Source organism: Musca vetustissima, unplaced genomic scaffold, assembly GCF_032173495.1.
Source record: "Musca vetustissima isolate MV318-11 ecotype Yass unplaced genomic scaffold, APGP_CSIRO_Mvet_v1 utg9639, whole genome shotgun sequence".
Lineage (NCBI taxonomy): Eukaryota > Metazoa > Arthropoda > Insecta > Diptera > Muscidae > Musca > Musca vetustissima.
The window spans coordinates 237566-251059 of NW_026887794.1; the positions used below are offsets into that span (position 1 = coordinate 237566).

Below are 13494 nucleotides of genomic sequence, written 5' to 3' on the forward strand. Positions count from 1 at the left end.
TCGATTTTCACAATCATCCCAAGATACTATTTTTTTATCATTAAAAAGGCTAAGGCTTCGCAGATGGAAATTCGATCCATCCTATTTTTTTCTGTTAATTTGTGTGGCACCTTTTGCAGCTTCTTTTGGAAAATGGTTTAAAACAGTTTTATGGTCGATTTTTAGATCCTGGGCGATGTTACGACAGCTAACATGCCGGTCAACTTCGATAATGTTTCCGATTTTATTATTATTATTATTTTTTTTTTTTTTTTGGTGTATTGACTTTAATTTGACTTTTCAGGTTATCATCGGTTGTCAAATCTTCCTTGTAAATAAGAGAGAATCCCCCATATAACGCTACATTTACAATTTCGGTATTTTGAAGACTATAGTCGCATTTTCAAACCGATGGAGATATAATTTGATCTGAAAGGCTAACTTATATAGAAATTTGTCTGGTGCATATATAATATTGGTCTAAATTTTAATATAACCCCACATAAAAGTTCCGCTTCTTTTTCGGTATTAGAGTAACTTCGGGTAATGTGGACCACCATTTTCTTTTTTTGATATTGTGGGCGTAACAACGTTAAAAAATAAAAACAATTTTTTTTCACATCATAGTAGATTTGTTGTCTAAATGTATTCAAGGTCAAACATTATTTGTTTTCACTAATTAGGAAAACATTTATTAAGGCGGCATTGACATATTCCAGGCATTTTCTTAGATATGGGGAGTGGTCCACATTAGACACATAGTCCACATTACCCGAAGTTACTCTAATAACACAATTTTTATAGATTTTTTTTATATTTTGATATATAGGATTACTGTTGAATAACAAATAAATTAAAAAAAGTCCTACAAATATGTCCTTTTTGATTTCAAATCAAATAGGTGGCAAAAAGTGAACAATTTCTCAATGTCTGGTATTGTAATTTCGTTAGTTAGTTAAATCTAGTTTAATCCTGATAATAGGACCATGGACCATATAAATTTATTCTAATCGATAATTGCCACCCGTTTTTAATTCTTTATTCTATTCATGTGTACTTTTTAAAAAAAATCCAGTATCCAGCTAATGGGCTTTAAATAACCATGGTTGTTTATATATAATTTCAGTCCCTAATAAGGGGTATGAAAATAATCCGACACAAAATTGCAGCTTATAACGTTTTAGATAGTGTCCCCAAAGACATGATTTCAAGATTCGTATGTTTGCATCGACCTTTTTTTATTTTACCCCATGCTTGCTCAGAAAACGTTATACACTAATAAAAAAATACAATGTCTAAGCTTGAGAGTTAACTAGATCCGGTGCTAAAACAATGTAAGCTTGATTTTCTTATACCCAATACCCGCCCCTGAAATCGTCAAGCGATAATTAAAAATAAAAAAATAGGAAAAAGTTCCATAGTAAAATCACCATTATATTACTTGGGAATGACACTGTTGCCTTACATAGTTATTATGTTCATGGCACACATTTGTAATTTGATTTTTTTTTTGCATTATTAATTACACGAGAGAGCCAGCCAACATGATTTTGGGTAGTTTACCCCAGTGCACAGTGGGAATAATTTATTTATTCACAATTGAGAGTTATCCCCATTATCCACAACAATGTTCTTTGAATATAAAAACACACACTCTCTCTCACTCTCTCTCTCTCTATCTTACACTTTCTCCATTACAAAATGACAATGATGTTGCCATGGAAGTTCTCTCTTCTGTTTGCTATTTTACTTCTTACAATGTAATTTGTTGATTTACTGTAATTTGCTGGGTGACGAGTGAAGACATGCCCGTTCATATATACTACATATTAATTGTATTTTTTTTAATTCATCCAAAGTGCAGTCATCGTTAAATGCAATCAACCGAGCCCCCATTGTTAACACACCTCTCCTGATAAACCTAAAACGTGCACACTCGTACACACACCCATACGGCATTTAACTTTTATTCGACCCCCACATCTGTTCGTTGCAAAAATGATCCAGACAACAACAACAAGAAATGAGAGACAATAACTTTGACAATTGCTTTGCCAAGTCTCAAAAAAAAAAAAAAAACGAAGAACAACGTCTCGTGAAAATAACGGACAGATAAGTTCAGAGAACAAGACAAAATGATTATAAATGTCGGTAAATACCCCTGCGCTAAGGTCAAACGAGAGTGACAATTAACAATATCAGAGAATAACAGCAGTAACAGCAAACAGGTGGTTTGGATTTTTGATTAAAAAGAGTAGCTGTCAGTGGTTAGTGAGACACTTTGTCAGTAGCGTTTGAACTGTAAGCAAGTGGCAATAGTGTAGCATATAAAATAATTTATTTTGATTATCTTTCTATTATTTTTTTGTTAGATAAAAAGTGAAGTAAAAGCAAAAAACATCATCGTAAAAATGCGTCTAGGATCAACTGTGCCAAATTTCAAGTGTGACTCGACAAAGGGTCCCATTCAATTCTATGATTGGCAAGGATCATCGTAAGTTTTTTCTTTTTTTATTTATTTTGTTTTGGAAAAAGTGAAATGTGAATATTTTGTGATAGAACATTTAAGAAATGGATTAAGTTTATGGGTTTGAAATATATGTAGTGAATTTGTGGTTTGTGACATTAAAATGTGCATGATAATGTGATTTGTTTGGGAATGAAAGTAGAAAAGAGAGTTATTCATCCTCTCCCAACAACAGAGTTATTGTAGGTTTACATTTAACCAGATTTCGTTAACCCAGTGGGTTTCAATTGTCAATTCCTTTGAATATATGTCAAATAAATCCTCATAAAGTAGGCTAACCCGTTAAAAAGTTATATTGTATATGCCAGTGGAGATATTTGAAGAATTTTCAAAATTATAAGCAAGGAGATTTTAGAGAATATATTAATATTTTTTCAAATATGAACAATGCGTTTATTTGAAGAATATTTTAAGAGAATATCTCGTTTAAAAAAATGTTATTTTCAAGTATAGTTAAAGAGTAGATTTTTTGACGAGCACTCTAACGTCATATAAAAATTAAAGCGTAAGTTTTTTGCAGAACATTTTGGATTTTTTAAGTCCATGAAAAAAACGAGGATTTATAATTGATTTTTTAACATATTATTTTTTCAAGAGCAATCGAAGTGTCAATTTAAAAATTGTTATTATTTTCAATTTTTTCAAGACAATTTAGGTGTTGATCATGAAACATTATTTCAAGACAATTATTTTTTTCTGCAAGCGTGAATTTAAAAAAAAATTGTTAAAGAGGTGATTTTTTACAAATTTCAGAAATTAATTTTTTTTTAATTATTTCAATCGAAATATTTTTTAAGAATATTTTATATTTTTTTAGTTAATAAAAAAATATTTGGTATACAATACGTAGTATAAAGAAAAACTTGTCCTAATAATTCAAACAATAGTTTCTTTTTGCAATGACAGGAGCCAGTTTTTATTTCCCTCAACTTTAAAAGGTCATACTGACATATTTGTTTTTTTTTTTTTTGTTTATGATAAGATCAACATATACAATACATATTTTACAACTGAATTATTTATACAGTGGTACGCCGAATGAAAATTTCAAATCCATTTTAAAAAATGCCGGTTATCTATCGATGGTCAACTGTATTTTGCTATACGATGATTTATTGCCATCTAATTTGTGTGTGTGCCTTTTTTGCTACCTACTTGAATTTTTATTGCAATATATTGCCGAATCTAGAGTCTCACGCAATAATGAAAAATAATACATAATAATAGAGGGCTGTATTTTCAGATTTCATTAACGAATGTTAAATCGTATGAATGTTAAATCGTATCGATAGAAGTGGTCAGGGTGTGTTATCAGTACTCAATATAATCTAAATCTTAAAACCAAAGAAATTTCCTAGAAATTTCCAGGTGTTTCAATATAATAAATTAGACATATTATAAAAATGAAATTTAAAGAAATAAAAAAGTATAATTTTTGTATTCCAATACGCGATTTAAACAATTATTCCCTATTAAATATAAATTATTTTTATTTTATTATATTTATTATTTTTCAATAACAAGTATTTTTTCGTTAATTATTTTAGGCACGTTCGCAAATTTATTTATATTCAATTGTCACATGAAATGATTGCCATTTTAAGTAGATGTTAATTTGTCAATTAGCTGGTTGAATGTTAATAACAAATAGTTTTGCGTGTCAAAGTGAATTTAAATAAATCATTTTGGCACAACTTAGCAAAAATCATTATCTTATGAAATTTAAATTTTAATGATATTATTATTTTAAATTGAATTAAAATAATATAATGACATTTAGTTTAGGCAGTTTTTTCGTCACCTGAGTAGATTTCCCTCCACCCTATTGTTCGTACAAAACCAGTGTTGCATTTCATTAGTAGTGTGTTTTATTTCATAGTTAAGGATATCGATTGAATCTGAGATGATGTATTTATCATGATTTATCAATTAAATCGAAAGAATGTCTATTATGACGCTATAATTTATAGTGCGCACATTTATAGTGCGCAAATGCGCCATAAACCTAGTGACATTTAATAAATCAAAAATAAAATCCTAACCATTCACATGTAACATGGGATTGGATATAACTACTCGTCAGCTGATGGTTGTTTATGCATACACAGGAATGTTAAAATGTCAAAGGCTACGTTTAGACTACTAAATCCACTCGATTCCAAACCACAATTCCATTGCGTATACGTAACGATAATCCAGTGGATTATATTTGACGTATACGTTATGGAATTGACATTTGAGATCGAGTGGATTTCGTAAATCTAAACGTACCTAATGATAAACAGTGTAAACGTCGTTAAGTTCGGCCAACAACATTTTTTATTCGACCATCTGCCAAATAAAGGGATATTAATAAGGTAAACCAGTTGTATATCATCTGCTTCTCAAAATCCATTATTGTGAATTGACTTCCATTATTAAAACGTAAACAAAGTCAAAAAAAATGACATTAGCTTTGACAAGAAAACAGCTGATTTTCGCTTCCATTTAGCGCACCTGATGACTCTATTAACTGTCAAAGTGCGTAATTTCTATTTAAATTCGATGTGCAATGTTGCCAACCATTTGAAATATAAGGAAAAATTGACAGATGGTTGAGACAAAACAAAAGTGATTTGTTTTAATACATCACCTTATTATTGCATCATGGTCAAATTCATCCAACAAGCGAAAGTTCTCTGTTTTATTTCCAAAGCTAATGTCAACATGTTTGACTTTGTTTACATTTTGATATTTGAAATCAATTCACAATAATGGATTTTGACAGCAAACTTGAGAAGCAGTTCATATCCAGCTGACCTTAATAATAGGCCTTGCTTATAATCAAATTACAGACACATCGGTGAGATTTTCTACTCAATGAGAATCTTAAATACCATATTACAGTCAATTCGATTGAAAAAACTTGTCCAAACTCCCCAAAATGTCGAAATTTGGAGAGTATCCGCATATGGAGACTTTCCCATTTTTTATAAAAAAATAGAACCCAAAGTACTAAATTATTCGGTTGAAAAACGTGCCAAAAGTCCATAGCGAAATTTCGGAGGTACTTTTTTATGGATGATCAATCATTTTTGGAAAATACTGAAATTTAGGAGGTTCTGTTATATGGGGGCTACCATAAAAAATGGACCAATGTTGATAATTTTAGCAGGAATATTTACTAGCCAATAAATACCCAAATTGACAAATTTCGGCAAATTATGTTAACAAAACTGGCACAAAATCTTCAAAATATCGAAAAATGGGAGATTCCTTTATATGGGGACTATTCCAAAAAAAAAAAAAAATCCTAAAAATGGTAGTAATCTATGTGTTTCAAAGCTCTACCTTAAGTATTGCGAACTCTGTCTGTCGGCAGGGCGAAATAAGCATAGGATTTTATTCAAATCATATTACGAGGTCCCCGGAGAATATTTCAGGTTGTTGCAAACGGAGTGACAAATTTAAAATAGACTTCACCTAATGGTGGAGGTTCTGAAGGTACCAAAAATTTAGCAAACTAACACAAATTAGAGTTTACCGATTAATTTTGTTAGCGATTAGAATTCTTCCCTCCCTGATTAATTATTCCGCGTTTCATTGTTTTCTTTTTTTTTTCATTGTAGAATTTTGCTGGCGAATGGTTAATTCATCAATGGAGGGAATAGTAATTTTTTGCAAAATAAAAATAGTTTTTGTAAAATGTTAATCCGCATAGGTGATCTAAGTCTGTTATGAAAAGCACATGCCAAGAATTTTAATGACAACAAAATATACAATTTTGTTGTATTTGCACTTTCCAGAGTGCACCTCCAGTCAAGCCGGCAAACTACTCAAGATTCAACGCTATACATACATATATGTACCGCACAAACAAACAAATTTATTTATAGTAAAAACTAGAATAGTTGGAACAAATGCTAGGCATTGTGTAATCTAATCGCTGAACAATGTACTCGTACTTATTGTGGTTCATCTCACCATTCACACACAGAGAGTGTTTATTAATAGTTGTTATTTTTTTATTATTCTATTATTTAAAATTAGTGTCATATATCATAAAATAAACAATTACATTCACATTTTTTATTTTATTATTTATTTATTTTTTGTTTTCATTTCCAGTTGGGTGGTATTATTCTCCCATCCCGCTGATTTTACACCCGTCTGTACCACCGAATTGGGTCGCATTGCCGTCCATGCCCCCGAATTTGCCAAACGCAATACCAAGCTGTTGGCCCACTCTGTCGATCAGCTGAAATCTCATGTCGATTGGGTCAATGATATTAAATCCTATTGTTTGGATATTCCCGGTGAATTTCCCTATCCTATTTTAGCTGATCCCACCCGTGAGCTGGCTGTACAATTCGGTATGTTGGATGAGGAGCAACGTCAAGATCCTGAAGTGGGTAAAACCATTCGTGCCTTGTTTATTATTAGCCCCGATCATAAGGTGCGCTTGTCCATGTTCTATCCCATGTCAACGGGACGTAATGTAGAGTAAGTTGAAATCATGAATTTTAAAATTAAGATAAAATTTTAATAAAAATGTTTTTTTTTTAATTCCTAGTGAAATTCTCCGCTGCATTGATTCTTTGCAATTGACCGATCGTCTCAAGGTTGTGGCCACTCCTGCCAATTGGACTGTAAGTTATAAAGCATTACTCTTAAGAAGGTCCAAGACCTATTGATAAGATCACATACAAGATCCATTTAGCACAGCTGATGTCTTGATTAACTGTCAAAGTGTAAAATTTTACTTGAATTCGATGTGCAATGTTGCCAACCATGTGAAATATTATAAGGAAAACTTTGACAGATGATCGAGACAAAAACAAAGGTTTTTGTTCTGATACATCACCTTATTATTGCATCATGACAAGATCCATTAAAACGTCACTCAGCTAGCTAAGGTCAGCTGTTTTTCTCAAGTCTAACGCAAGATCTATTAATCAAGTCACCCAGCTAGCGAAAGTCAGCTGTTAATTCTCAAGTCTAATGTCTTTGTTTACGTTTTTCATATTGAAAATCAATTCGCAATAATGGATTTTAGAAGCAAACTTGAGAAGATGCTTATATCCAGCTGGTCTTCCTGGATGACCTTATTAATAGACCTTGTAAGGACTCAAGATTAATGTCCACATTTTGGATCAGCAAAAATAAGTTCAAGTTGAATATAAAAAATGTGAATGTTGTTTACCACGATCTATTAATAAGGTACCCAGCGAACGTCAGCTTTTTTTCCTCAAGTTTAATGTCAAACATTTGGACTTGATTTACGTTTTCATAATGAAAATCTATTCACAATAATGAATTTTGGCTTTTGTTTACGTTTTCATAATGGAAGTCGATTTAAATAATGGAGTTTAACGGCAAACTTAAGAGTTAGCTGATATCCAGCTGGTCTCTCTGGGCGGCCTATAACTTTTTTATGACCTTATTAATTGGAATTGTTGTTTAATGGAAGTCAATTCACAATAATATATGTTGACAATAAACTTGAGAGGCAGCTGATCAAGATCTATTAATAAGGTCCCCCAGGTAAATAAGGTCCCCCATCGAAATCACAAAACAGCTGTTTTTTCAAGTCTAATGTCAAAAATTTGAACATTGTTTACGTTTTCATAATGGAAGTCAATTCACAATAATGAATTTTGACAGCAAACTTTAGTGGTTGCTGACATCTGGTCTCCCTGGGTGACCTTATATATAGGCCTTGCAGCTGATTGTACTGAATGGCCTTATAAATAGGACTCATTTAGGTCACCCAGAAAGCAAAAACAGCTGTTTTATGTTACGTTTCATGTCAAAAAGTTGGTTGTAATTTGACAGAAAACTTGTGGAACAGCTGATCTTGCTTGGTGACCTAACAAACTACTCTTTTTGTTGTTTTTAGTTTTTAATATGAATTCAAAAAAAAAATATTTTGATTTTATTTCTGCTTCTTTACAGCCCGGCACCAAGGTCATGATCTTGCCCTCCGTCACCGATGAGGAGGCCCAAAAACTTTTCCCAAAAGGATTTGACAAGGTTTCCATGCCTTCTGGCGTTAATTATGTCAGAACAACTGAAAATTATTAATACACATTTTATAAGTTCTGAAATATTATCTCACATCTAAAAATTGTTTGATACATTTTTTTTAAATAAATATCTATAAACTTTTTGTTAAATAAAAAAAAAGTATACCTTAAATCGATCAGGCCTTGTATATGAAGGCTATGTATTTGTAAATTATTGGTAGGAATATTTGCCAACCAATGAAAACCCGAAATATCAAAATACCGATCTTTTGGGAGGTATCATAAAAAGTGGACCAATATTGGGAAAATTTAATGGGAAGATTTGCTAACCAATGACAATCTAAAATACCGAATTACAGCCAATTCTATTGAAGAACATGCGAAAATTTCCCAATGTACCGACATTTGAGAGGTACCGCTATATAGAGGCTATAAATACTGAATATTTGGGTGTGCTGTTATGTTGGGGCTATCCTAAAAAGTATCCAATGTTGTGTAGAAAGCTTTGTTACCCAATGAAAATCCGAAATACCAAATTATAGGTAAATCAGTTGAAAAATATGCACAAGCTCTCCAAAAAGTGGAGCCGGAAAAAGTGTACATATCAATTTTGATCATTTTTGGTTAGAATATTTGAATGAATCCAATCCAAATTACCGGCCATTTCGTTAAAAACATAACCATTTACACATATGTATCTTAAAATGATTTAAATATCAGTCAGCTGATGATTGTTTTTATATAGAATTGAATAGGAAACTTAAAAGTAAAAAATTAAAATACATTTAAAAAACAAATGAATTTGAAACGGCATATACATTAGAATTTTTTACCGAGTTAACCTACTTTATGAGGATTTATTTGACATATATGCAAAGGAATTGACAATTGAAATTCACTGGGTTAACGAAATCCGGTTAAATGTAAACGTACTATTATATTAGTGAAAAATATTTAATTTTTGTTTTTCATTATCCTAATCTCACAACATATACATTTTTTCATAAAAATCTTGTTGCATTTCATTATTAGTAAATAGTGATTAAAAATAAATCGACATCTGAAATGATGTAAATCGTGATAATCACGATATAAGATATAGTCTAAACTAGGCTATACATATATGGTCTGTTCCTGTACTGCAAGAATCTACTCGATTTTACTATTTTCCTCGATATCATAAAGGAAAATTCGTTATCGTAGTAAAAACTAGTAGATTCTTGCAGTACGGGAACAGACCAAGAGCCTTTTCCCGTACTATAAGAATGTACTATTTTTTACTACGTTAACAATTGGTCTGTTTCAATACCTTTTTAATAGTAAAGGTAGTAAAAGAGGAGCATTGTAAAATTGCTCTCAGAGTACAAAATAATTTGAAAAGTTCGGAAACGCAAATCTAGCATATATGACAAAATTTGATGGCAATACTTCAAAATCAACATAACAACCAGTCAGAAGCAGGCATTCCTGTTTACCATTTTTACTCGGCCAAGTCGAAATTAAGAGAAGAGACTAAATCCAGTAGAGTGTAAATGTACTGTTAGTATGCCTAAAACTTACTGTTCCCGTACTGCAAGAATCTACTACTTTTTACTACGATAACAAATTTTCCTTTATGATATCGAAGAAAATAGTAAAATCGCGTAGATTCTTGCAGTACGGGAACAGACCAACTGTTTGTCAATTTCCAGCAAAAATAGTACAATGTGGAGTTTCATTGCAGATTCTGGATCTACAATTTTCTATAATTAATTAAATTTTTTTCCTTTTGCCCAAACTGCACAAATCTTCTGTCATTTAATTCATTTCTTTTATGTTTTCTTTATAAATTTCAAAATATTTACCATTTTCCACAAAGCGAACAGCTGAAACCGCCAATAACTCATTCACACAGTAATCGATAACTCGATAATTTAACTTCATTTGCAAAATCGACTTTGCTCACCCTTTCTTTTTATTTTGCTGCGATTGGGACAAAGTCTAGCTACACATCCCTAATTTCGTCGTCGTTGGTTTTCGTCGGTTGGTAGTCGTGACAGTAAAAAATTTTTGTGCAAGAGAATAAAAAAAACTAAAGCAAACAAAAAGTCCTTTTTTAGATTGGATTGTTGGATTGAAAAGACTTTTTGTTGCAAGAAAAACGAACTTGGAAACGCGTTGAATACGAAACGAGGCAGATAAATACGAAATTGTCAAGGTGAATAGCATAAAAATTGCAATGAAAAATAGATTGTCCCTGCTGACTTCGTCGTCGTCGTTGCTCTTCTTCATGAACGAAGAGGAAACAAAAAAATATAAAGGAACAAAATAAAAGTGCAGCAGCAAAAAGAAACAAAGACACGACAAGACAAGAAAAAAAAAAACAATTATTGAAAATCAATTGTCATTGTCAGCAGCAGCAGCAGTTATAATAATACCAACAACAACAATAAAAAAGACAAGTGAAAAATTGTAGAAGATAGCAAATGCCATAATCTATAATTGCAAATTGCACTGAAACGCAGATGATAATAATCAGATGTTGGCAACGGCCAACAACAAACAAAAAATGAGAATGGGGGAATTTCAAATCTAAACAATCTCCTCGCCTTCGCAATTTTTTGTTTGGCCCTTTGGTTGGGGGGCTAACATGGCCACAAAAAATGGTTTCTAGAAAACCCAACTAGTATTTTGAAAATTTCCAATTAGGAGAGTAGAAAAAAGAGGGGAACATAAATACAAGCAAAACAGATAATACGGAGAAATGAAAACAACAACGAAAGAAAGAATGAAATACAAACCAAACAGATAAAACGTCAAAAATTTGACTGTTGGCTGGCTGACTAAAGCGTTGTGCCTGCTGCCTGCCTTGTTGTTATTGTGTTTGTGGAGGAAGTTGTTATTGTTGTGTTTTGTACTATTGTTGCTTTTGCTCTTTAGTTGGATTTTGTTGTTGTGTTGGCTCTTCGTTGTTTTGTGTGCTTTTTGTGTTTCCCAATCAGCAGCGCAGCGCTACCATACGTATATGCAGTAGTGTGTGTGTATGTGCGTTCGTTCGTTCATATGTTTGTTGCTGTTGTTTTGCTTTTGTGCAATAAGAATTGAGTTTTGTTGTGTATGGTTGTTTTTGTTTTTAGAGTTGTCAGAGCGTGCCAGTGAGTGAGCAGGGAAAGAGAGTCCATAAGTCAGTGATTTGTGTGTTTGTGTGCATGGAAAACAAAGAACAACAGTAATTTTCCTCTTGTGTTTCTGTCAAAGTAAATGCGATTCACATTTAATTTTGTGCAAAATAAAAGTAAAGTTTATTTTGGAAAAGGAAAATAAAATAAAAAAATAATATGAGGACTAAAAGCATATAACTCCCTTTATAATTGTTTAATAAAAAAATGTATGTATGGCTGCTGCCGATATTCATGTGTACATAACAACAACAACTCTGGGCCACCAATTGAAACAAAGAAATTTTTCGTGTCACATAAGTCATAAATGTGTATGTGTGAATAAGTGTGTCTGTTGTTTCTGTGTAATGTAACGATGATGGTGGGGTCTCTACAAAATGTATACGATGAAAGATCAATAGATGTTGCCCCCCAAGATCCCAGTTAATTTTCATTTGAAGAACGATTTATCCTCCAGCACTATTTGATTTTCTGTTTCCAACAATTTTTGCGGACATTTTGCCCTGAAAATCGTGTCAAAACTCAATGTATGCATTTTATAAAGGGAATTTAGGTCACCCTAGCCTTGACCACATTTACTGCGCACATTATGCATTTTGATGTTTTATTTTTTGTTCTCTCCTCTGTGTTTTGTTTAATGCAATTTTTGCATAGTTGTTGTTTTTGTAGTTTTGTGGAAAATATTTGCAACACGAATAGTACATGCACTTTTTTATTTCAAACATTTGCAATAATTCCATAAATAAATTTTGTGTTCCCCATAGTGATAGTCAAGTAGAAAGAAAAGCAGAAAAACTGATGGCATTTTCCACATGTGTGCATTAAAAATGTATGAGAACACAAAGCTTTTGCAAAACTATTTAAATTTGCACAATTGTAAATTCGTTTTTTTGTTCCTTTATGTGTTTGATTTTATTTGTGATTTCTTCTACGCACAAATTGAAAAATATGAGTCATTTGCCAGTCCGCCAGCCAGCCAACCAGGCAATCACATTTGCAAATCTCAAAGTACACCACAATCCTTCCTCTTCACAAAAGAAGACGTAAAGGAATGGGATGAAAATAAAATCATGTTCTCATTCAGAGATGTAAGGTGGACGACTCCAGAGTCTAATAACTTATCCCACAACAAAATAGAAATGGTGAAGGTCTTTTTCCATAGAGAAGCTGAAGGATTTTTATGATGAAAAGGAGCATGGCAAGAGGTGTACTTCAATAGAAGAGCAGGAAGTCTTTTTCTCCTTGGAAGAAAAGAAGGTTTCTTCCACAGAAAATCAGAACTCTCCTACCATAAAGGAGCTGAATGCTTTCTTCTTTCATATAAGAGCTGAAGGTTCACTTCCTCTCTTCCATATCAGATCTGAAGTTATTCCGATTTATTGAGATTATGCGAATTCATCTTTATAGAAAACCTGGATGTCCCCATTCTTCCATACAAGAACGGAAGGTATCCTACTTCATAGAAGAACAGGAGATATATTTCTATAGAACTAAACTAATGTTTTTTTTTTACATAAAAAAGCTAGACGTCTTCTTCACCATAGAGATTAAAGTCTTATTTTTCAGAGAAGACCTGAAAAATATAGAAAAGCTGAAGAAGTTAGGTCTACGGGATTACTACAACATCGAATAGGTGACCATCTGTGGAGAGTTACCCGAAGAGGTTGATCTATAGACATAATCTTTGAATGTTTGTGGGAGACGTACCAGAAGGAGTGAATCGGTGGGTTCTATCTTCGGACATAATTTAGTTTTGGTAAAAGTAGTACGATTTGAAAAGATTGAATCAAACCGGATATTACATTTCTTTGATATTAAATAACAA

The 13494-nt window shown here is 32.2% G+C and overlaps 1 protein-coding gene across 1 annotated transcript; it reads left to right on the forward strand.

Moving 5' to 3' along the window:
• The first annotated feature begins 2387 nt into the window (after nucleotides 1-2387).
• Nucleotides 2388-8569, forward strand: LOC133335495 (peroxiredoxin-6-like). Its single transcript, XM_061543770.1, has 4 exons — nucleotides 2388-2473; nucleotides 6614-6988; nucleotides 7059-7134; nucleotides 8441-8569. Exons 1-4 carry the CDS (start codon nucleotides 2391-2393, stop codon nucleotides 8567-8569), a joined length of 663 nt encoding a protein of 220 aa, XP_061399754.1. The 5' UTR covers nucleotides 2388-2390.
• Nucleotides 8570-13494: the final 4925 nt, after the last annotated feature.

Excerpts from the sequence above, each read along its gene's own strand:
- LOC133335495 (XM_061543770.1), top strand. The coding sequence starts at position 2,391 with ATGCGTCTAGGATCAACTGTGCCAAATTTCAAGTGTGACTCGACAAAG. Across the intron at positions 6,989-7,058 it reads TCAACGGGACGTAATGTAGA|TGAAATTCTCCGCTGCATTG; the intron begins GTAAGTTGAAAT and ends TTTAATTCCTAG. Across the intron at positions 7,135-8,440 it reads CCACTCCTGCCAATTGGACT|CCCGGCACCAAGGTCATGAT; the intron begins GTAAGTTATAAA and ends GCTTCTTTACAG.